At 32.8% G+C, this 24,439-nt stretch overlaps 1 protein-coding gene across 1 annotated transcript in view; it reads right to left on the reverse strand.

The window, feature by feature from the left end:
- The window catches only part of LOC106119899 (IQ and AAA domain-containing protein 1-like), a 42,064-nt gene extending 28,033 nt beyond the window's left edge, over positions 1–14,031 (reverse strand). Inside the window, exons 1-11 of the mRNA XM_013315026.1 lie at positions 13,720–14,031; positions 13,251–13,474; positions 12,945–13,158; positions 12,549–12,774; positions 12,278–12,467; positions 11,919–12,129; positions 11,541–11,844; positions 11,083–11,358; positions 10,685–10,909; positions 9,468–9,595; positions 8,978–9,085 (exon numbers count right to left, since the gene is read on the reverse strand). Coding sequence (XP_013170480.1) covers positions 8,978–9,085; positions 9,468–9,595; positions 10,685–10,909; positions 11,083–11,358; positions 11,541–11,844; positions 11,919–12,129; positions 12,278–12,467; positions 12,549–12,774; positions 12,945–13,158; positions 13,251–13,474; positions 13,720–14,031 — 2,418 coding nt within the window. The remainder of the gene's footprint in view (positions 1–8,977; positions 9,086–9,467; positions 9,596–10,684; positions 10,910–11,082; positions 11,359–11,540; positions 11,845–11,918; positions 12,130–12,277; positions 12,468–12,548; positions 12,775–12,944; positions 13,159–13,250; positions 13,475–13,719) is intronic.
- Positions 14,032–24,439: the final 10,408 nt, after the last annotated feature.

The following is a 24,439-nucleotide window of genomic DNA, read 5'->3' on the forward strand; positions in this document are numbered from 1 at the left end:
AAAGGTAGGCTGCTTCCGTGCTGACAAAGCTGTAGGCGACTGCTAGTTTTAAAATAGATAAAACAATAATCACCAATTAAAAATATTTATATTAGATCGGTTGAAAACATATGAGGATAATTTTCATCACAAGATTTTTTTAAATGAAAAGTTTTTATGTACATAAGTATGGTTAAATTGGTTAAATATCATTTAAACATAATTAATTATAAGAAGACTTAGTTGATTAAAGTTTACTCGCAACCAACAAGTTTTCGTCTTTAGTTTCCCAAAGAATTTCTTGGTTTGCGCCTTACATTTCATTTCTTAAGCGCATCCGTACATTTAAATTTAAAAATACAAAGCGCCTGAAAACTTGAATAGCAACCGACGTTGGAACAGATTCTTAAGATTTATTCAAAGGCGCTCTAAAACGTGGGGGCAAATAACATTCTTTTTTCATATTTTTCAAAGATCTTTACTTACTGGTCGTAGGAACGCTCGAGATTTCTCTAGCTTTCTTCACGTGTTTATAAGATGGCACAACGTGTTAAGGGAAAACAAGCTCTAAAGACAGTCTACCTTCATCATCATCAGCTCACTATACGTCCCAACCGAGGAGCTCAGAGCCTACCTTAAGTAAGGGGTGACTAGGCCTTAGCCAACCATGCTGGCCCAGTGCGGGTTGGTTGACTTCACATATATCTGTTAAATTTCTTCTCAGATATGTGCACGATGTTTTCCTTTACCGAAGAACGTCTGATAAATGTATAATACATAAGTCAAACGGAAATCGAAAAACACATTGGTGTACCAATGCCATGTATGGCGGGACTCGAACCCAGGATCTGCAGATTACAAGACAAATGTTGAAACCCCTGAACCATCGACGTTATCTACGTTGCTGTTCCGTAATAAAACTTGATTGGTACCAATTAAATAATAAAAAGGAGAAAAGATGACATTATGAGGTACGTTACTATTCGTTACAAGAGAGAGACGAAAGATAAATAAATAAGTAAAAGAGAAAGCAAGAAACTCAATAAAAAAGCGATTGAGTCTCATTGTCATATAAATATTTTTTAATCTTTCAAAAAAGTTTTACCTATATATTTCACCGTAGGTTTCTAGGATTAAAATCTCAGTTTAAAACATATTGTTATCTCTGTTTAGTTAATGATGAAAAACAGGAATAACAACATGTTTTATACAGAGATTTTAGTGTTAAAAATCCACCGTCAATCCTTATGTTTCTACGCAAATTAAATTTAAAAAAAAAAGGATTTCAATATTATTCTTTTGTTTTACGTTCATATAACAATATCAAATATAAATTAGTTTAACATCGTAAGTTTGGAACCGAGTTGTTTCGCGGGAAACTTTCAACGGAGGCATTGTCCCAGCCACTTGATCCAAGTTGTGATTATTCACAGAAATGGGAAGTTTAGAAACTTTCGTAAGATACAAGAGCGCTGGTGAAAATTTACTTGTACGTAACAATTGTTCGTATAAACATGTATAAGAATATGCTTGAAATATCTTTCATAACTTTAATTATAAATGCGAATGTTTAGATGGATGGATGGATGTTTGAATGTATCTCCAGAACGGCTGTACGGATCTCGTTAAAACTTGGCATACAAATAGAATGTAGTCTGCAAAAAAACGAAGACTAATTTTTACTTTACGTGGACGGAGTCGTGGACTACAGTTTGTTTACTAATATTTCTTGTACCATTTCAAGTAAGCTCCAAACATGTGCTAGGATAAGGTTTACGACTAGCCGAATGGCGGGATTCGAACTCTGGACTATGTGATCGCAAATCCGTATTGTAATGTTAACCATTAGGTTTTGGGCGTTCTAAAAATAAAAGTATGAAAAATATTTTCTTGGTTCATGATAGTCTTGGCTAAATGTCTAAACGAGAAACAGTCTGTTTAACAGTAGATTTCTGAGACCATAATCTTCGACAAAACGGAGATAACAATATGTTTTAATCGGAGATTTCGGTCTAAGAAACCCACGGTAAGAGATATTTACTGTACGTAATAGTATTTCAATTTTCTCTGTTCCTGTATTGAATAAATGTAAATATATTTTATTGCACTAAAACAATTGAATGTCCATTAAATAAAATTTACAAACATGTTAAATGGCGTTTAATAAATTATTAACGTGTTTTAATTTTGTATAATTAAACGAATACATTTCATTAGGAATTAATTTACGCTTCATTTGATCGTGTCGACATAAATTTATAAATTTTGCATTTAAATAATAAACTAGATATATTTCCGTCATCATCATCATCAGCTCACTACACGTCCCCACTGAGGGGCTCGGAGCCTACCCTAAGTTAAGGGTGATTAGGCCATAGTCAACCACGCTGGCCAAGTGCGGGTTGGTTGACTTCACACATATCTTTGAATTTCTTCTCAGATAAGTGCAGGCTGCATCACGATGTCTTCCTTCACCATAAGGACGTCGGATAAATGTACATATGTAAATCGTAAATCGAAAAACACTCTGGTATATGTCGGGATTCGAACCCAGTACATGCAGATTACAAGTCAAGTGCTTGACCACTGTGCCATCGACGCTCCTCAAAATCATTATCAATTTAAAATGAATAATTTAAATAGGATATCAAATTCAAATAATATTTATTCAGGGCTGACACACATGAAATACAAACCATTAGCGTACGGAGATTAGAGGGCGTAATCTTATCATATTAATTTGTGAAGCGCCCCTTACGGGTTTTAAAGTACATTAACAAATCTTGTACAACATTTTATCGAAGACATTATGAAGGCATTTGTCGTAAAAATTCACGCTAGGACCTCAGAAGTTGACATTCCACAGTTTGCAGTAGGCGTTGCTGACCATACATCGATCTAAAAAGATGGCAATAGGGATGACAAAATGTTTTAAACGGGTATTTTGGGCTCAGAACCCATGGTTAGTAGACTTGGGGTGTACGAGTTAAGTTTAAAATTTAAGATTTTTCCAGTATCTAACTTACAAAGTGGAAGAAAAACTACTTAAGCACAGTTAAATGCATCTGAGTTCTTACACGAGTACTAATTACAGACAGCATCTTGAGTTGAAAGCGAATTTAAGAAGCGGTTGCTGATTCCGTATAATTTACGAGGGACGAGATATTAAATTCTTAATGCTGTGCGAGGAAATGGAAATTTCATTTCGTGGAACGTTTTATGTGGTTGTTTTCTAAAAGTGTTTAGTAGTTGGAGCAGATAATAACAAACTTTAATGTTTTTAATCGTATCAACTTTTACTTGAATTTTTTCTATCAACTATAATATTAAGAACGCCATCTATTGTATTTTAAATGAAACTTAAATTTGGTAAATTAATTTTTAGTAAACTTCATCTTACTAATTTTATAAATTCAATTGTTTGGATGGATGGATTGATGGATTGTATGGATCTCGTGGCATAGATGTAGAACAAAGTCTGCAAGAACACACAGGCTACTTATTAAGTTTTTTAATATCGCGCAGACGGAGTCGCGGACGCCGGCTAATTTTTTCATAACAAAATTATGTTCACCGTATGGTCATGCCTATCTCGTATTACATTGTTCTTTTACACGATATACAATTTTAAGAAAGTTTTTAAAAAATCAAAAAATTGATTACGAAAAAAATGTACGCAATTTTAAAAAGAACAACGTCAATCTTTTTCATGATTTTGTCCAAACTCAAAGAAATTGTGTTGTTCATGAATAATTTCTTGAAGAAGTGGGCCTCGGAGACAATATCAGAGGACGTATAAATGGAATCAGAACGAAAAGGTACATCATTTAAGAGAATTACTCGAAATGCAGCCATTCTTCACTCCTCGTGGGAAATCATCTTTTTGGTCGTACAATGGCGGACAAGTTTCACAGAATTATTACAAACATCAATCAGTTTCTTTTACCTTATTCATTTTTATACTATCTGACTAAATATCTGAGTTTGTTACTTAATATTTTAAATGCGAAGTTTTGGATGGATGTATTGATAGTTACTACTTAAATCTACAATAGGGGAACAGATCTGGATACAATTTGGTAAAGAAATAGACTGCTTTTAGGCTAAGTCTTTTTATATCAATTGAACAACGCCACGGCCTTAACTTATTTATATATCAAGTATATAATCTTGGATTAATATTACAATAGTATTAAAATATTTTAAATGGAAAATTAAGATTGCTTAGTCTACACAACTTTAATTTAATTTTCATGAAACTATTTCGTATAAGCGGGGAAATCTCTCCGTTGGGCATTTTGACACGTTTTCAGGTACACCGTTGTTACATTTATTTCTAGACTATTCTATTCTGCGCAGTTTACTTTAAAGATTTTCGAGAATGTTTATATTACACGTACCTATTACTGTGTCCACTATCGTACTCTACGAAAATGTTTTTATCTCTGTTTTTTGAAAGCGAAAGAAAGGGTTGCTTATATGTTTGGCAGTATCTCATCATAATTTAAACATAAAATTCTACTTAAGAAAATACATTGAATAATTTTAACATGTTTGAACTTTGTGGTCGTCATTCAGCAAAAGTAACGATAGCAAAAAATATTTTCTCTAATTTAAAATAAAATACTTTCTAAAGAAGAACTTCGAATGCTGTGACCTTATGGATGGTTTTTACGGCCTCCTTAAAAATAATGCCAAACTTTTGGTCCAAATGATTGTGTTATCCCGCTGAAAATGAAAAAACTTTGATTGCGGTATAAATTTTTTCCTCGGCCACTGACTGAGACAATTTTTCTAAAGGAAATGTTTTTGTGCGTCGTTAAATAAGAGAAATTATTTATAGAAATACGAGGCTTAAGTGATGTAATAAAAGATTAATAAATATATTAATGTTTTTCGGTTTTAATATTGGTCCAGTTCACCTTATGTAGGGTTGATGCAACATGTATGGACCACAAAACAAATCCTATATTATCATCAGCCTGTAGTGAAAGTTTTTATGCTATCCCAAAAACTAAATATTAATACTTTTATAAAATATTTTACAAATAAATAAAGTGCATTTTACAGAAAATATCACCACACGCTATGATTTATATTCAGTGGTTTGCTTGAAACGCGGCAACAAGGTCATAAATCAAGACAGTGTTAAAATTGTAAGTCACCGGGTCACAAGTGATATCAATTTTAAGATTCTTGTAATAATATTAAAGTAACTTTTGCACAATTCTCTTAGCTTTGATTCATTTTTATATTCGTCATTATCAGCTCACTATACGTCCCCACCGAGGGGCTCGGAGCCTACCCTAAGGTAAGGGTGATTAGGTCATAGTCAACCACGCTGGCCAAGTGCGCTTGGTTGACTTCAGTCATATCTTTGAATTTCTTTTCACACATGTGCAGGTTGTATCACGATGTTTTCCTTCACCGTAAGAACATCGGATAAATGTATATATGTAAATCGGAAATTGGAAAAACACATTGGTACATTGCGGGATTTGAACCCAAGACCTGCAGATTGCAAATCAAGTGCTTGACCCCTGAGCCACCACCGCTCTTTTTATATTAACTTAAGATATAATATGCTTAAAATAAAATAAATTATCAAAAATGATTTATTTATTAAGAAGAAATAAAAAAAACTAATGACATATGTCTAAACTATATAAACGCAAACATTTTCAACGCAAATTATTAGCAGGATCAAAGTTGAAAACTTAAGTTACTATTCTATATCTTAGACAAGTCTACATTTGAAGCACTATCTGATTGGAGCAAGAGAGGACTTAAGCTCAGTCCAGTCAAGTAAAGCCTTACGTCGAGACGGCTATAAGTCGATCCACCTGCGAGGATTCCTGTCGATATTAAAGCTTTGACAATAATATTGATATATGCTTATTATAATAACAATAATTTTCCATTTTAAATATTTTTAAGTGAATATTTAAAAGGTATTCATGAAAAGTTTATTACCATAAAAAATAGTTTACAGATGCCTTTTTAGATTTTCGTATAAATATGCGTCCCGGAGGCCTAATTTAGTCCTCTTTCCCTTCCCATCCTTTTCTTTATAAAGAAATGATGGGAAGTGGAAATGGATTTTCCAGATGAGAGGATGCATGGAAAGGGAAGATATTTATTTCTGTGCATCCTCTCCTCAGTCGATTAAAGGTAGGCAACTCATGTGCAATTGCGTATGTCTATGGGCAACGGTTACTTCGCTATTTCAGCGATTTCAGGTGGCCGCTCGCTCGTTTACCACCTTAGGATATAAAAAAAACACTCCAAACAATGGAAGAAATTATGTTACATATTTGTGAAGAAATTCTAAGATATATATGTGTGAGGTCAATTAATCTAATGCACTACCGTAGACTTCCCTGCGTGTAGACTAATACTAGACATTTCTTATTTAGGCTCGAACCAATTGATAGGGACGTGTATAATCTGACGAAAATATTTTAAGTAATAATTTCAATCATTACATTGTGGGTGTAAATTCTAAAATTAGCTAAAAACAAATTTCTATTTATTTTACCTCATTAAACTTTGAAAGAATTTATAGAACGGGAATTCTTTACTGACTTCTTAATTAATGATCTTGGTTTCCTTCCATTCCCTTTGAAGTTCGTAATGAACAATTCCGTCTAACAAAATGGCTTCCCCGTTTAATATGCGGCCCCAAAATTATAATTATAAGTAATTATTTCAATAAAAAGCTCGCGCGAAGTCGGCCTAATTAATTCCATCGTAAGGTGTCAATCACTAGGTATTTTACCTTGCCGCGTCGAACAAACGTCAAAACTTTTATCTTTAACCTTGACTTTTTTAAATTAATTTAAAGGAAAATGTAATCTAAACACAATTTGTACACCTATCAATATTTGAAAGGCAGAATTGTTAATTAAGTATGTGTCGGTGGGTTAAGCATTTAAATTGTAATCTGCAAGGCCTGGGTGCGAATCCCGCCTCTTACTAAAGTGTTTTATATATAGATTTTAGGGTAAGGGAAGACATCGTAATGCAACCTGAACATATCTGCGAACTAATTCAAAGATGCGCGTGAAGTCAACAAACCCTAACAGGACTAGCGTGGACGGGCTCCGAGCATCTCAATGGGGACGTACAGTGAGCTGATGATGACGTGTTTGAAATAATAACATTTATGAAATAAATATTGAGACTAGTAATCCTAAGGAACAGGCAAATCAATAAATATAAATCTTATACAAATATTCAGCGTAACAAAAAAATCAAGTCGATTAAAGTACGACTACGAAGTATATTTTCATAAAAAATACGCCTACATTTATTTCAATTAATTAAAAATCCCGCAATCGAGTGAACATGCAGTTAATACTTTTATCTCAAGTCCGAAGAAAAGTTAATAATTAAATTTTTAACCACTTTAACTTTCCGCAGACTATTCTTACTGCACGTCGGTAAAGTTTAATCGAAAACCACTAGATTCCTTTTTTCAATTTAACATCCAACCAAAATTTAAATATGCTAACTCAATGTTTTTCACTAGTCGTGAGAATTTCTTAGTTTTAAATTGGTTATAAACAAAAAAGTTGCTGGACCAAGACAAGGCCCACAAAGGGCTGCTAGAAGAAGGTGTCTTTGTCTCAAATGCAAGAAATTTCGTAGTAAATTAAACAAACTAAATTATCCTAAATATACCTCAATTTCCTCAACTATAATTTGATGTCCTATGTACAGTCAGCTGCATAAATATAGATACTCTAGCTTTTGCGCGCGACTCTGTTCGCGCTGGATTACAAAATAATAATAATTAGTAGCCTATGTGTTCTTCCAGACTATGTTCTACATCTATGCGAAATTTTATCAAGATCCGTTCAGCAGTTTTGGTGATACTTTCTAACAAACAACCGTCCATACATTCGCATTTATAATATCAATTACATTATAGACGCCATGAACTAACTAAAATATTTGTTACTTCGATCTAATACATTTGTAATTCCTAAAAATAGAATCTAAATTTCAAATTCGCAATTCCTTTTATTACCCAACTCAACAAACATCGTAACTTTTTTAAAACACAAAAATAGAATCACAAAATGCATACAGCCACTTGTTCAACAAACAAAAGAGTAACTGTAAGTTACAAACTGAGTAGTCAAACGCGGGAGTACAAAAATAGTATAAGTCTAAAATTTACGGTTTGTTCACAAAGGGCTCGACAACAGAGTATCAAGTCTTGTTCTATGGTCAGGGCAGTGTTAACTCCAAGCTTTGTTATAACCCCTTTGTTACGTTCGCGCTCAAAAAACTTGCCAGTTTTCATTCGCAGAGTTTGTACTTTATGTTTTTAGAGACAATTCAATTTTGTGCGTTAATCTTTTTGTGTGAATCTGAGTGTAATTTCAATGATTACATAAATCCTCGCTCAGTGAGATATTTTCGTATTAAAAGTACACTAAGGACCTTGAACAGACCACTTCAATGACTCTGAGTGCGATATTTAGTGATGAATGCAGGTTTATAAATACAATAGCATACAATTTATTAGTGGTAGACGCCATCAACAACATTCAGTTTACTTAGTCAGTAGTGCAGTACCCATATTTTTTTTGCTAAAACAATGCCATCTAGTTTTTTTTCAAGAATTTCTTTGTAATACAGTACTTTGTGTGTTTCTTTAACTATACTCATAATTTAATATGTAATAACCTAAGCTATTATATTAATAAGCCGTGAGTTTCCGAGACCAAAATCTCTTATCTTTGTTTTGACAAGGATTATGACATGATGATGATGTGCTTTATATAGCTTTATATATTTTGATTTCAGAAACCCACAGTAAATGATTTGTCCTTATAATAGCATAGTGATAAAATATTATTATATCAAACATAAAAAGCCATTTTTCTTATCAATTAGAGTTTTAAAAGTTTAAATATAAGCATACTATTTTCTTTAAAAGCTCCTTTCAAAGTAATGTGTACATGTCGGTAAGTGGTTCTTATTTTACTGCAGATTTTTCCTCATTTTCTTGTTCCAACTCCTCGAGCCTTTGAAGTACTTTTTGTCGTCGTCTTTCTAAAGGTGTTTTGTACCACCATATTTCAGAAGCCGCGTCCTGAGCAAATACTTTACATTTTAATACAATTTAAAATTGCAAGAAATTACGTAGTAAATTAAACAAACTAAATCAAGCAAAACATGTTCTAATTTCTAAAACTATTATATAATATATTTTTATGTTCTATGTACAGTCAGCTGCATAATAGTGATACATTTATAAAACTTTAAAAACTTGTATAAGATCTTCGGTTATGCGAATTTTTGGATGGATGTTTGTTAGAAGGTATCTCCAGAACGATTGCATTGATCACTCTGAAAGGCCTAGATGTAGAAAATTTATTTAATTTTAATTTTATTTAATTCCGTGTGTAACAACAACTGTATACATATTTATGCAGCTGACTGTACAAGATAGTTATAAAATTCAAGATACTTACATGTTCAGCATACACCGGCTCTCTATAACTGAGTTGTACTGCAACTTCATGAGCTGTTAATGCACGAACTCTCAATTGCAATCGTCTCTTAGTCGTTAGAACATCATCTAAAGCTGATATTAATGTACCTGTACAATTATATGCAATTAAAAGCCAATACACTGTTATTTTACTCTTTGGTATTTGTTAAAATGTAACATCATACTAATATTAGAAATGCGTATGTTTAGATGGATGTATGTCTGCCACAAGGTATATAAAGAACGGTTAGTCAGGAAGAAGATAAAGACTACTTAAGTTTATTTTTTCTACCACGCGGACGGAGTCGACAGCTAGTTTTTGTATATTCATAATATTTAAGATCATGGTTTATTCATTCTGTTTGAAATTGTTGTTATATTAATAGTTTCTGTTTTTTTAGCAGTAAAACTGGCACCAACTAAATTAGAAACCATTATGTTATTCTTTGTGTGGTCTTACATTTGTTAATGCTGTTTTTTTGGAATCTTATATTAATCCAATTTATACGTGCTGTAATCAATTAAATATATAGCAAAGGCCACTTTAATAGACAACATTTTATTAAGAACGGGCGCAAGAAACTAAATTGGATATTTCTTATTTTGTTGTCCAATTCCCTTATATTGTACAAAGCTCTAGTCTTATCATGAAAATATATATAATGTGCATGTTGCTCTCTTACACGACAAAAGCTATTCAGTGAAATTCGATTTCTTATCTTAATATGTTCTGTTAGATCTCATTTTCAATTACCGTTAAGTTCTAAAGTCAACTTTGATATCCTGCAACCTTTTAAAGTGTATATTTAACTATTACTAGTTTAAACTTATCTTACTAATATTATAAATTCAAAAGGTTGGATGGATAGATGGATGGATGTTTGTTTGAAGGTATCTCCAGAACAGTTTGAAACAGTCACCAGTCACATTGATCTCAAGTTCTTGGACTTAAATAATTTATTTTTATTAGTATCTGTTCTTTTTAAATTGCATCAAAATTTCCCTTATTTTAGATAAAGTACATTCAATATAATTTCCGACTACTATTCATTTACATGAGACCTAAGCTTAGTTTCCAGAAGTTTTGTTCAACGTTGTAACTTTTTTTTCTTATTTAATAATTTTTAATAAGGGTGCCATTGCCATCAATTAATAGGCTTACAGTGCTCAACTGTCGTGTCGCTTACTGTACATTACCTATTGTATAAGAATCCGAAACTCTCGATAAACAAGAAATATCAAGTCGTTGAGACAACGCGCCCGCTCTATGCAGTTTTGTTCTCCACATCAGTGAAATACTTCCGTAATCAGCTCTTGGTATTTGAATTACTTTTGTATAACATTGGAATAGCAGTTTCTGTTCAGCTTCCCAAGGCATTCGTGATGTACCGATAAACAATACACGATCTTCTGGACAAATACCTTGAAACAACAATAAAAAAATGGTATTCATGCAGTAAAGGCATATTCTGAAAATTAGTTAAAATTGTTTGTAACAAAATTTTGTTTTTTTAGTTGAGTAATTTGATGCATAGTTTAAAAGTTATAATATTCTCGCATGGCAAATTCAGAATAGGTGACGACAGGCTAGGTACCTTTGATAATTTTCGCTAAATCCTTTTTCAATCTCTTCGGATCCGTTTTATCCGTTTTAGGTATTTTTTTCATGAAAGGCTTTTCCGCGTCATCCATCCAGATGACACTCGGCTGTAATAGTCTTGACACTTTCATTACTAAATGTATCAACATTATGAGGCCTGACTTTCCGGGATATTTTCCAACTATATTGGATGGTGTCAGATCAAAGAGCATCGCTCCAACTTCACTACAAATTGCATGCAAGAGCATCTTTTTTCCACTGCCGGATGGACCTTAAAATATAATTTCTAACTTTTAAAGACACATACAAATAAAGATTTCTTACCTAAGAATATAAATAAATAGGTCACGACAATTGAAACCATTTGAAACCAAGTTTCAAGAATCGACTTAAGAAATATGAATTAAATCTTTATACGAAATTGTAGACACATTTTTAATTACTCGTAATTACCTGTTAGAAGAACTGATCTTATTAGAGGTGCGTTAGTTTTAACGTGTTCTGAACCCAGTGGCAAAATACAATATTCTTTTATAAGCTGCCGGATATCACCCAAGCATGGAGTTGGTTCTTGACCTTGTTTCCTCATTTCAGATCCAATAAAGTTCTTTTCACCGATATAATCGTCAATCTTCACAATTGGATATGGGCGTATAATCCCATTTGCTACTAATTCTTCGAAAAGAGATTCAGTAGTTCTATCAGGTGTTAAGTCTTTTTCTTTCTTCTTTTTATTTTTCTTACCTCCTCTTCGCACCTTAAAAATGTTATAACAATTAAATGATAAAATTATAGCAGGTTCTAAAAATAAATTTTACTATTAATATTTACTTTCTTTTGTGGCTTTTTAGCCTTCTTTCCCTTATGCGCTCTGTCTTTGTCAAATGCCGCTTGAAGTAAATCCAGTTCATTCCTCATCATTTCATCTACCATATTTCTTATTTCTTGTTCTAAGAGAACCATTTTTTCTCTTTCAATTATGTCTTTTTGATACCTTTCATGATCAGCAAAATCGTCTCTGAACTTCCACATGTCTTCAAACCTGGAAGTATCGTTACTGTTAAATGCAATAGTGTTTTGTTTCTTTCTAAATAAAGCCTTTATATGTTAATAGAAAGAAAAGGAATGTATTGATTAAATTTTCAGGGAAATGATGTATATATAGAGTTCGACAATCTACTTTTACTTACTCTTCGTTAGCATTTATAACATCTTGCAGAAATGATGAATTCAAACATTTATAATTTTGTAAGTCTTCCATTTCATCCTTAGTTTTATTATCGTCTGTCTTCGTGCTCTTTTTGTCTTTACTTTCTTTGCTCTTCTTAGATTCTTTAGAAGATACCGGAGATTTGCTTAGCTCACTTTCAACACCAGTGCCTTTATAAAAATAAAACGTTTTAGTTCAATTTGGCTCTTTTCAGTAAGTATTAAGTCTATAAGGTAAGATAAATACGTTACCTTGCCTACTAAACATAGCCCTACTCCCACCGCCTTCTTCTGAAGGAAATTCTGGTAATCTATTTGTTCTTTCGTAATATTCCGAAATCCATCTTCTTAACTCATCGCCAATTCTTTCCTTTATTTTCTCTGTATGTTGAATCCTTAATTGGTCTTCTACTGATACAAGTGCTTCTTGATATTCCTTCTCGTGTTCTTTCTGACGTGCACGGCGATTTTCTTTTACCTAAAAATTTATTTGGCTCTATTGAAAATTAGATCTTGGTATTAGTTTTTCTTTTAATTATTAGTTAAGTTTCATAAGTTGATGTCAAATAGAATTTGGGTGGGAGATTGGGTTTACTCTTTAAGTGAATTTAGATGAGGATTTATACTAAGAAAACGTGCTTTATTTACCTCTTCTGCTTTCTTTATTGCTTGAGATTCGGTATATGGTGGTAGTTCCATGCCAATAAGCAGCTGTTCTGCTCGCTTACGTTTCTTTGTCATACGCCGGGTGATGAACCCTCTCCATACACGCTGAATGGCGGTCGCAGCGGTGGCTGACATTTCACCTTTTTGGTCTCTACCCTTTTCTTTGAGAAGACGAATTTCCTTCATAAATTGCCCTCTGCAATTGAACGATGATTGTGATTATTTGCATAAAGTTGAATGTTGTTAATTACATGTTGCAAAATTAATAATGTACGTTAGTGTACTCACCGTAGCCGTCCTTGGCGGGCTCTTTCGTGGCTCTGGATAATAATGATTGCTTGTTGTTCTGTTAATACAATTGATGGTGGTTTCGTAATTTCATGTCCAAGTTTTGTCAGAATATCTGTTATGAATTTTCTTCGCGTCTCTATTTCTTCTTCTCTTTCCCTTACGAAATATTGTGGGATACATGGCTCTGCTTCCTGTGGTGTTACTTGTAATTTTTGTAAAGCCTGAAATTTTGTACTGAACAAGTAGCAAGATGTGATAGTTACAAATATATCTATTCATATCATTTGATAACATATTGATAACAATAAAACACAAAAATCCAGTAAATTATTGAATTCTGGAGTTTTGTATGAAACGACAGATTATTTTAATAATTTATATTTGTCTACCTTGTGTTATATAACACAAAATCAGTGGTCTTAGCATTTTCTTTTAGCCTAATTGAGTCAAATTAAAAACTACATACCTCGTCATCATCATACGTATAATCTGACAAATATAATTCAACCAAATCATACTTGATCTCAAGTAGTCTGCCGAGGCAAGCTTCCAAAAGACGTTTGACAATTAAGCGCTTTTGTGGCTGCAGTAGTTGATCGTAAATCGTATCTAATCTGCTAACCAGCACCGTATATCTTATACGTAATTCCAAGAGAAGTGGTTGAAAAACGATACGCTCCGCTATACCCGCTTCGAAAACAGCTTCGTCTATTTGAGTTGCTTCACCAATAAGTTCAGATGTATCACATATTAAGTCGTTGTATGTTTTGTTAGACATATTCTCTTGTTATATTCCTCTATTATTTCGTCCAAATTCACATGTATTTTAACCGTTTAATCTAAGAACTATGGTAGTAATAATTGACGTTTAATGTAACAATAAAGCGCAATATAGATGCAAGTAACTTTTAAACTATAAAGCTTTATCGAACCAACAATCTATTCAATGCGACGCGTTGCTATGACCCGTCACGCTTGGATTAACATTTCGTTCAAATGTTGGGTAGATATTACGGTAGGTAAAGCACAACATAATTATTTAAATACTAGCTGTCGCACTCGACTCCGTCCTTGCTGAAATAAAAAAATGAGTAGTCTATGTGTTCATCCACACTATGTTCTACATTTATATCAAATATCAGCGTAATCCATGCGGCCGTTCTGGAGATATCTTCTAACAAACATCCATCCAAACATTCGCTTGTTTGTCGATTTCCGATTTACATATGTACATTTATCCCACGTTCTTAGGGTGAAGGGAAACACCGTGATGCAACCTCCACGTATCTGAGAAGAACTTCAAAGATATGTGTGAAGTCAACCAACCCGCACTTGGCCAGCGTTGTTGACTATGGCCTAATCACCCATAACTTTGTGTAGGCTCCGAGCCCCTCGGTGGGGAAGTATAGTGAGCTGATGATGATGAATGTTTGTATGATTTATGTCTTTTATCCATACAGAATAGAAATACAAATACTTCAATGAAATAAATATTTCTCCTCGTATGTTTTAATATTTCTTTGTGTTACCAATTTAAGTTTCCTTCTTAACTATACGTTCTATATAAAATAAATTTCTTTTCAATTTCATATTCAAAGAAAATGGTAGAAAGCTTTTCCACTTACTTGAATCCACTACTTATAAATTACTAGCTGTCGCCCGCGACTCCGTCTATGATTATTAAAAAGGAATAATTCTTTTATACATATTTTTTGAATAACTTAAACCATTTATGCAGTGCACGCAACCAAAGTCCCCAAATGTGAATAATTTTCCCCGTTTTTGCAACATTTCTCACTAACGCTTCGCTCTTATCAATCGCACTGTTATGTTATATAGCTTAAAGCCTTCCTCTACAAATTGACTATCCAACAAAAAAATAACTTTTCAAATCGGACCAGTAGTTTCTGAGATTATCGCGTTTAAACAAACAAACTCTTTCCCTTTATAATATTAGTATAGATATTAAAAAGCTTAATTTAACAAACCGTTATTAATTCAGTGACATAGTATCAAAAAAAATCAAATCTCTACTTCACCAGGTGGGATCGTGGTGGGCCGCGGACGAGAGCGAAAGCGTGCCCGTGGTCCCGTCCCGATGCGTCAGAGGGCAGTCAGGTTTTAGTGGGTATTCTGGTCACCTTCTGTGGCCGGCGAGTCCCACACTCCCTACGCCATTGCACCGCCCGGCGTAGGCGTGCGTAAATGCATTTCCTGACTATAAAAAAAAAAAAAAAAAAAAAAGGTGGGATCGTGGTCAAGCGCTAGCTTATAAAACGTAAAAAAAAAATGCATTTTAAACTTGCAGTAAGAAAGTATGCTATTAATATTTTTTTCTCAAACTGTAGCATAAAGCTATTCCTGACTTCTACGCTTTAAATTGCATATAACTAAGAACTCGGTTATAAAAGAGCCACAATTTTATGGACCGTATACATTCGCTCCAGATGTATCGAACATTCTTTTTAGAATGTTTACCGGTTTGTGGATTGAGGTTTGTATATGGAGGTATAAAACCTCTTTTTTGGACGTTCTTGAAAGATTTCAAAGCGGGATTTTCTTAAACAGTATGTATGAGTAGAACGTAAAGTTTTTAAATATTTTTTTCTTATTTGTATACCGTTTCTTTATTAACTTTAACCAGCTAATTGTTACTAATATTATATTATTGTTACTATAATAATATTATAAACTAGCTGTCGCCCGCGACACCGTCCGCGTGGATATATAAAAAAACTTAAGTAGTGTAGCCTATGTCTTCTTTCAGACTATGTTCTATACGTATGCCAAATTTAGTCGAGATCCCTTCAGTCGTTCTAGAGATATCTTCAAACACCCATCCATCCATCCACATCATATCCATCTAAACATTCGCAATTTTAATATTAGTACGTTAAATAGAAAGCAGCTCTTTAAGGCATAAATTAAAAAAAAATGAATAAATATTATCCTATGTCCGTATCCGGGCTCTAAGCTACCTCCTTACCAATTTTTAACTAATGGGTAAAGCCCTTCTTGAGTTATAAATAGTGTAACTAACACGAATTTCTTTTATAAATAGATGTCCGGATCTCGTTGAAATTTGGTATACATATTTAATGTAGTCTCGAAGAACACTTGGGATATTGTTTTTTTTTTATTTCGCTTAAAAGGAGTCGCTGACTGGTCTAGTCTGCTACAAATATAAATACGACATATTTTTCCACATGCCAAGCAAATGAACAGCAACGAAAAGGTTTTTTTTTATCGTAGTTTTATTTTAAAGCCTCGCAACGAAACGAACAGTCGTGTAATTGTTTTCCATTCGACGTTAATTGACTTGTGGTGGTCGGTCAATAAATTTTTGCGTACAAACGCAACGAGTTGGGAAAAATCTGACGACCATTTCGTGAAGCCGACCATGCTTGTTTATGTTACATAAAAAAGATACAATTAAAAATGATAAAGCAATTTTACTGCGGTTATTTTTAATTTGCTAGCTTCATTCAGACTCCCGAATGATCCAGACAGATTTTTTTTTTATAACAGATGGGGGCAAACGAGCAGCGGGAACACCGAGGTGTTCAATGACGCCCATGGACATCAGCAATACCAGAGGAACCGCAGATGCGTTGCCGGCCTTTACGGCCTTTGAGTACGAGTTGACATTAGGAAAAACCCTTAAGGATCAATTAACTCAAAACACGGTTAGTTTATAATTTACTTTTAATTAGTAAATGTGTAAAAGATTTTTCATTCGAAATCCAAACATAAATGGAAAAAAAAGTTCAGCTTGTTATTTTAATCATTATTTTCAGATCTTATCGAACTCTTTGCTTCGGAGACGAAGACTGAAGTGCCACTGTGATTGTTTCAGACTTGTGTTCAGAGACGAAGACAACAAAAAAATAACGCTCGATGGAACACGGCAAAAGAACTTCCTCTGGGGAATACGACTTGGTTATTGTTAATTTGATTGTTTAATTCTAGCCCAATCATATTCAATGTTGCAAGAACTTGAAGGAACTTGAAAGGTATTGATTATTACTAACTCGTTCTAGTTATTACTAGAACGAGGTAGTAATAATATATATAAATAATAATAGGTAGCATACACTAAACAGAAGACATGCGTGAAGTGGAAGTAATCCTGTGTTTTGTCTGATGTGTGTGTGCCGGAGTCCTCATTTTAGTTTTCTTCATCACACCCTTTTTGTACAAGGAAGAGATGTGAAGGAGAAGTGCATTAGGCTTAGGGGACGTCTTAGGTAGGATAGATATCCTATTTCTGTGCGTCTTCAATACTCTATCGACTAAAGGTAGGCAACCCATGCAAATGTGAATATCTATGGGCTTGTTTGTCACCTTATTATATAGAAAAAAAAGCATTTATAAAAATTACAGATGAGCATTTTGTATAGCAGCCGTCGACATCGCACTAATAATAAATATATCACTAAAATCAACACAAACCTCTATTGAATAGATGAAATATAATTTTATATTACAATATGGACATTTTAAAATAACATAAAATGTAAGTAAGAAATCTGAAAAATGACACCGGATTTTTGGCGCGTGCAATTTATAAAGCTCAGTGCTGGAAGAGCATACTGAATCTTTTCTGGGAGGTGCAAATGTTATCCGTTTTGACGACAATAAATCAGTTTAGCCTCGAGCGTTATTAAGCTTGCGCCCGCCAGAGGGCGTATGTAGATCTAATTTTACTTGGATGTGCCTTAAACAAAAATATTTTACACAAGCAAATAAAACAAACACTGAAATTCAATTTTACATTTCTCGCTTCACTGAAACATTCAATAAAACTTGAAATTTTTTTTTCCAAAAAACAATAGCAATATTTCTTCTCTTATTACGTGACCGGAGGGCTCGCCTCAACAAACTACAATATAATCTTCTGGTTATAAATGCAGTCTTACATTAATGTACCAAATCAAATCTTATGTCTTTAAATGAGCAATTCTCGCATATATATATGATTGGAATCTCGAAATCGGCTCCAACGATGTTCATAAAATTTAGTATATAGGGTGTTTCGAGGGCGATAAATCGATCTAGCTAGGAATGATTTTTAGAAAATGTCATTCTATTCGTGTTTTATCGATAATCAACTTAAACATAAACTTAACTTTTTCTATCGTTAAGATCGAAAAATATTATTCATATTTCATCATTTTATTAGTAATTCGTACTTAAATAAATACAATTTCAAAAAAACACAATTATAAAAAAAATACCGAGCAAAGCTCCATCATCCAGGTACTATTAATTAATTAGTCATAAAAAAAAGTAATTTTGCCATATCTATATTATTATTCTTCCATGATTTCCCCTTCTGCAAGTCATGGTATTTTGGTCCCCCATAGAACCAAAATCATCTTACAAAGAGAGGAAAATTCTTTAAATTACACCCCTCATGACACCCTATTATTTTATACCAAGGGTTCTATTCATCCCTTGCTTTAGAAAATGTTTCTCAGATGAACAATATTTAAAGATTTAAAACTTATAAAATGGTAACTAACAAATTTTAAAGTAATTTAAGTCGTCTTCAGAACACCCTGTGAATAGATTCAGGATTAAAAGAATACAAACATACAAATATTACATTTTATTTACACAATAAAAGTAATATAGTTTGATTCAAATATTTATCTATTCGTAGCATGTTAGTAAAAGTTTGTCCAAATTAGGGTTTAGTCAATAAAGTTCTAATTTACTGACGTAAGGTCTAATAGGACATAGTATATTGAGTACCCTTAATATCGTATTCTGAGCATGTAATGTTTTCATTAGCCCTGATGAAGGCATCCTTAACTTAGTTAAGTTTGTATGAGGGATGTAACCCTTTGAAATATTACTCGTATTGGAAATCTGAGGGTTGGGACATACACCAATGAAATGCATACTTGTACGTGCGTTAGATAATAATTTATTTCTTCTCAATGATTAGATAGAACGAGATAGAACAAACATTATCAAGGATATAGGAATAGGACAAAAAATAATTAAAATTAACTGTATATATGCAAGCTTAAGTTAATTCATTGTCTAGAATGACAAGTTGTCATGTGTGGCCATCTAGCTTGTCATCTATGCGATCATCTGCAAACAGTGTGACGTCATACTCGATTTGACGCCGTGGCAATTGATGGACAAATGGTTTTTGTTAATATATCCTGAGAAATAATCAATATACCGCTTAAAATAATAAAGCCTTATTAAATGGTTACTAAATAAATTTATAATTTCATGTTTGCACTATTCGTTTGTTTTGTTTTTAACTGTAGTTAACACGGTATATTAATGTTCATATTATGGAAATGACGATATAAAAGCGCTAAACGTTGCCAGTATTGTTTTTAATATTTATAATATTTATACAGCCGGTATGAAAATATGAAATATATGAATTTATAATAGTAAAATTTTATGATAACATTTATGAATGTAGTCATCCATTTGTATATGAAAATTGGCGCCTACATATTTTTTAAAGTAACATTGCTATAAATAAATTAACAGGCGCAATTATTTTCTAGTTAAAATATCAAAAAGAGTAAAAAATTATGGCTTTCAAATTCATTAGACAACATTAACCTGTAGTTCGACTCTATCTTCAAGATAAAATACTAAACTCGTAAAGCAAAGACTTATAAAATATGCCAAAACTCAGTTTGACGCTACATTATAAAGTAAATCTTGGGTCCTTAAAATATATTAAATTTTGGCATCGTGCCGCGTTTCATATTCCGGTGCATCACTTGAAGTCGAATTATTAAATGAAGAATGAGTGCTATAAAACCGGATAAAATCTTACGAGTTTCTGACTACACTTTTAGTCTAGGCTGCTGAGTTGTGGAATATTTAAAAAAATATCTGTTGACTTTAGGAAAATAATGAAAGATTTTTAAATTTAACAAACGTAATGGCTGGATAATTAAATTGCAAATGGATTTTTTTAATCATAAGGTGCCAAACGAGCGAGCGCCCACCTGTAGTCGCTAAAATAGCGAAGTGACCGTTGCCTATAGACATACGCAATCGCATATACGTTGCCTACCTTTAACCGACGGAAGAGAGGATGCACAGTAAGAGAAGATCTTCCCTTCCCATGTATCCTCTCATCCGGAAGGTCCACTTTCACTTCCCATCCTTTCCTTATAAGAAAAAGAGTGGGAAGGGAAAGAGGACTAATTGAGGCCTCCGGGACGCACACTCATCAGACGAAACGCGAAATTGCTTCCACTTGACGCATGTCTTCTGTGTGGTCGTGGTATTTCACCGGGCGAGCCGGGCCAATTCGTGCGAAGATGTTAAAGCGGGCTCTACCACTGTTAAGTCTCTGTAACTGTTATTATTAAAATGATCTATCAACAACTATTATAATCAAAAATTATCTTTGACAATAAGATTTTTAGAGTGATTTTGAGGTCTAAATAAATTACTTCTTTTGACTATTCTTTTCTTAGAATGTTTTTGTTTCATTAATTTTTGAAAACAAACACCGTTTTTTTATTGTCTGTAGTAATTTTAAACATCAAAGCGGCTTTTTCTTTAAAAAGGTTTTACTGAAGGGTAATCTTAGTTACAAGCACGTCATAAAGTTAATAAGATAGTCTCGACCTTTGTGTCGAGATAAAGAATCATGAAGAAAAAAAACAACCCTTTTAGAAATTAAATCTAATTTGTCTTTTTTTTCTTTTTGCTTTACATCTTAAGTAACAAAATTTTTCTGATATATTAAAATAGAAACCTGTCGATTTCCTTTTTAGTTACATTGCTATAACAAATTAACAGGCGCACTTTTTACTAACGCTCAGATAATTCACATACTCTTGGTATATAAAACTTGCATTTTATTGGTTCATGAAGCACAGAGTACGCAACAGTTAGAGGTGACTTACAAGTTGGCTGCTTGCCCTTTCCTTAATCGATTTTATGCTAATGACTGCAGCAGGCGTCAGATCTATTACTTTCTATGTCCTAAGTTTAATCGATTGTCATGATAATATGGTAATAATATCAAATGTTTTCAATAAGCAGTAAAAACTTCAAGGTTTTGATTTAGTGTAAGTTTTAAAGGAATCTATTGATAGAAACTGCAAACAACAAAGTGTTTTCTTATTTATAAATCAATATTCGAATGTGACGTACTTTCGCTGTGACATAAAGTGACAAAGTTTCTCGTTTGTCATCTAATCTAGAAAATTGTAAACTCCTTGCTCGAAAAATTAGCAAAAATTCCAATATAAACGATATTTCAATACGTATCCAAGGTGCACAAATAAAAATTAAAACCTCAGACTGCAACAGACGTTGTCTTAATTTTCAAAAGGGAATTGAATTTCAAATAGCTAAAAGGAAAATTGGCGGTCGATGAAAAAAGACTTGGATGAGCCCTAAAATGTCACACTGTAAGTAGGAACATCGCGAGTCTTTCTAAATAAACAACTAAAATATTTAAACCTAAAATGTTTACAAAAATATGCATAATTTTGTATTTACTACAAGATCTAAATGCGAAGTAGATGACCGATACGCTGCCAGTATCTTCGGGACCTTGCCTGAAGGGACTCCTTTTAATAACATATTTTAGTGAATTATTCGTTTTTTTTTTAATATTTTATTTTATGTCATAAAGTGGCAAACGAGCGAGCAGCCACCTGAAATCACTGAAATTGCGAAGTGACCGTTGCCCATAGACATTTTCCTTTTAAAGCAGCTTTAGTTCCGTCTTTTCTTATTGAATTATGTGCAGTTTTCTCAATATATTATTTATTATTTGATTTAACCCTTAGTAGCCTGATTTACATACGAAAGTGATTTATTTTTAATTTTACTGTGTTTGCTTGATAAAATAAAACAATAATGTTTTTGTTTTTTAATTTCGTTGGAAAGAATATAATACAACAGTAAAATAGGTACAGCCAACATATAAAAAAACGAATAGTAATGTGAACATTCGGTTTAAAAGATTGGTATGAAAATTGAAACTCTAGGCTAATAAGGGTTAAATATATAAATTATTTGAATATTAAATAGCGGCATATTATCGTCTCAAATGCAACGTTCGAACCAATTGTATTTTATAATTGATTGCTGTGGTGGATCCGCCATTTGTATTGGACCTACACATTTGTGTCTCCACGATTAAGGTATGTTCCTATTGTACTTTGTCACATCGTACTGAGTGTTCCATAAATTTATTTAGTCAATTCATAAAATACGAAACTAAAGACTTCAATATGTATAAGTACTGGTAGAGCGAATACGGGGTGTTCTGCTATTATATAATTACTATAAAAAGGAAAGATATGATTGTATGTCTCCATTTAGTATGCTCCGAAAGTACAGTTCAGATTTGAAAAATTTGTATACTTTTGAAAAGTTACACTATCACCTCGTCACATAGTCTTTATATGTTAAGACTAAAGCGTAGACAATTAGAAAATGAAAAAGTTAATTAAATTCACATCCCACTTAGGATCTAATATCAACGAACTGTCACCTAATTATGAATTTAATATGGCCGTTGCTTTGACAAGTTTTCCAGCAGTTTTTATTCTCATTACATTATGATTGTGGTCAAATTTACACGTAAAGGCTTAATTACATTTTGAAATATATAAAAAATAACTTATAATAAATGTATATTGATAATATTAAAGCTCCAAGTGGAACACACCAAGTTGGAAGGTAACCGCAAGACCAGCTGAAATTAATTATAACCCTCAATAGCGGATATCGGTACAAAGGTACTAAAGTACTGTTCTATAAATGAGATTTAACGTGAATACTATCTGGGAAATTCATTCTAATCGTTCACCATATAAACGAATTACTTACCTTTGATTTCTGAGACCAAAATTTCCGATGGAAACAGAATATCTCTGCTTAAAGACAGATTTTATACATAGATTTTAATCTCAAAAACTCACGGTTGGACATTTTTATTTTTTACTAGCTGTCGCCCGCGACTTCGTCCGCGCGGGATTAAAAATAGACGTTGGCCGATTCTCAGACCTACTCAATATGCTCACAAAATTTCACGAGAATCGGTCAAGCCGTTTCAGAGGAGTATGGGAATGAAAATTGTGACACGAGAATTTTATATATAAGATACACTAGCTATTATGTGCATTACATTATTTACCGACATCTAAACAACTATATTCCCATGGGTTTCCTCTTATCCAAAACACCAGTAAAAAACAGAGTATTATTTAAATATTATAAACGAGATAATACTAAAAAAGGTATCTTATTTCGTTGTAAAAATATCATTTCATCCGTTTCCCTTACTTTGAAGTAGAATAAAATCCTTAGTCAATAAGCTGCTTATAGCTTAGTCGAACAGAATAGACGCAATACTCGTCTTGTCCCTTCAATATTGAGTACAATGACGTATATTTTATTTAGCTCTCTAGTTAGGCTAACGATGAGTTTCTAGATGTAAGACCTGTAGTACCTGAGTGCACTATTGTCATCCTTTTCAGTCACATCGAATAAAACAAAGACAACTGTAATATTCCTTAATATATTTTGTAAATCAATCTATTAGTTAATGTTACTACAGGTGATAATAACCGTAATTAAAAAAAATCCGACTAAAACTATGGATATAAACAAGCGCCATCTATTGGCCGTTTTTGGAAACTAAGTTTTTTTAAACATTTCCATTAAAAATAATGTTGTTTTAGAATATTTAGCATTAAAAAAAGGTATGACTGAGATTTGAACTCCACTATATGCTTTGTGCTATACCTTATGACGCTCCAAGGAAAACACGATTATGACACCTCACTCGTCAAAATCAACTTTAAGAATTATTCTATCTCTGACAACCTTAAAGCTTTACTTCAAGTTATTATAACAATATAAGAAGCCGTTGACATTTTTTTTTTCTACAAAACATATCATCTCATACTTTATCAAATCAGAGATATTTTTTTATAGTCAGTGGAAACCAACGGTTAAAATAATGACCTAGTTGTAACTGTACGTAACAAAACCACGTAGCGTTAACCTCAAATGTAACTTAAATTAATTATAACCATTTATCTTTCTAACACCTTCACGGAAACGATACAAGGAGAAATTATTAATGTGATACCGAGTTCGCTTTGTTTATAAATTAAATTATACGAACTTAAACACGTGCTTTCATCGCTAAAATCTATTAT

This window comes from Papilio xuthus, unplaced genomic scaffold (genome assembly GCF_000836235.2).
Source record: "Papilio xuthus unplaced genomic scaffold, Pxut_1.1 DF826961.1, whole genome shotgun sequence".
NCBI classification, from domain to species: Eukaryota; Metazoa; Arthropoda; class Insecta; order Lepidoptera; family Papilionidae; genus Papilio; species Papilio xuthus.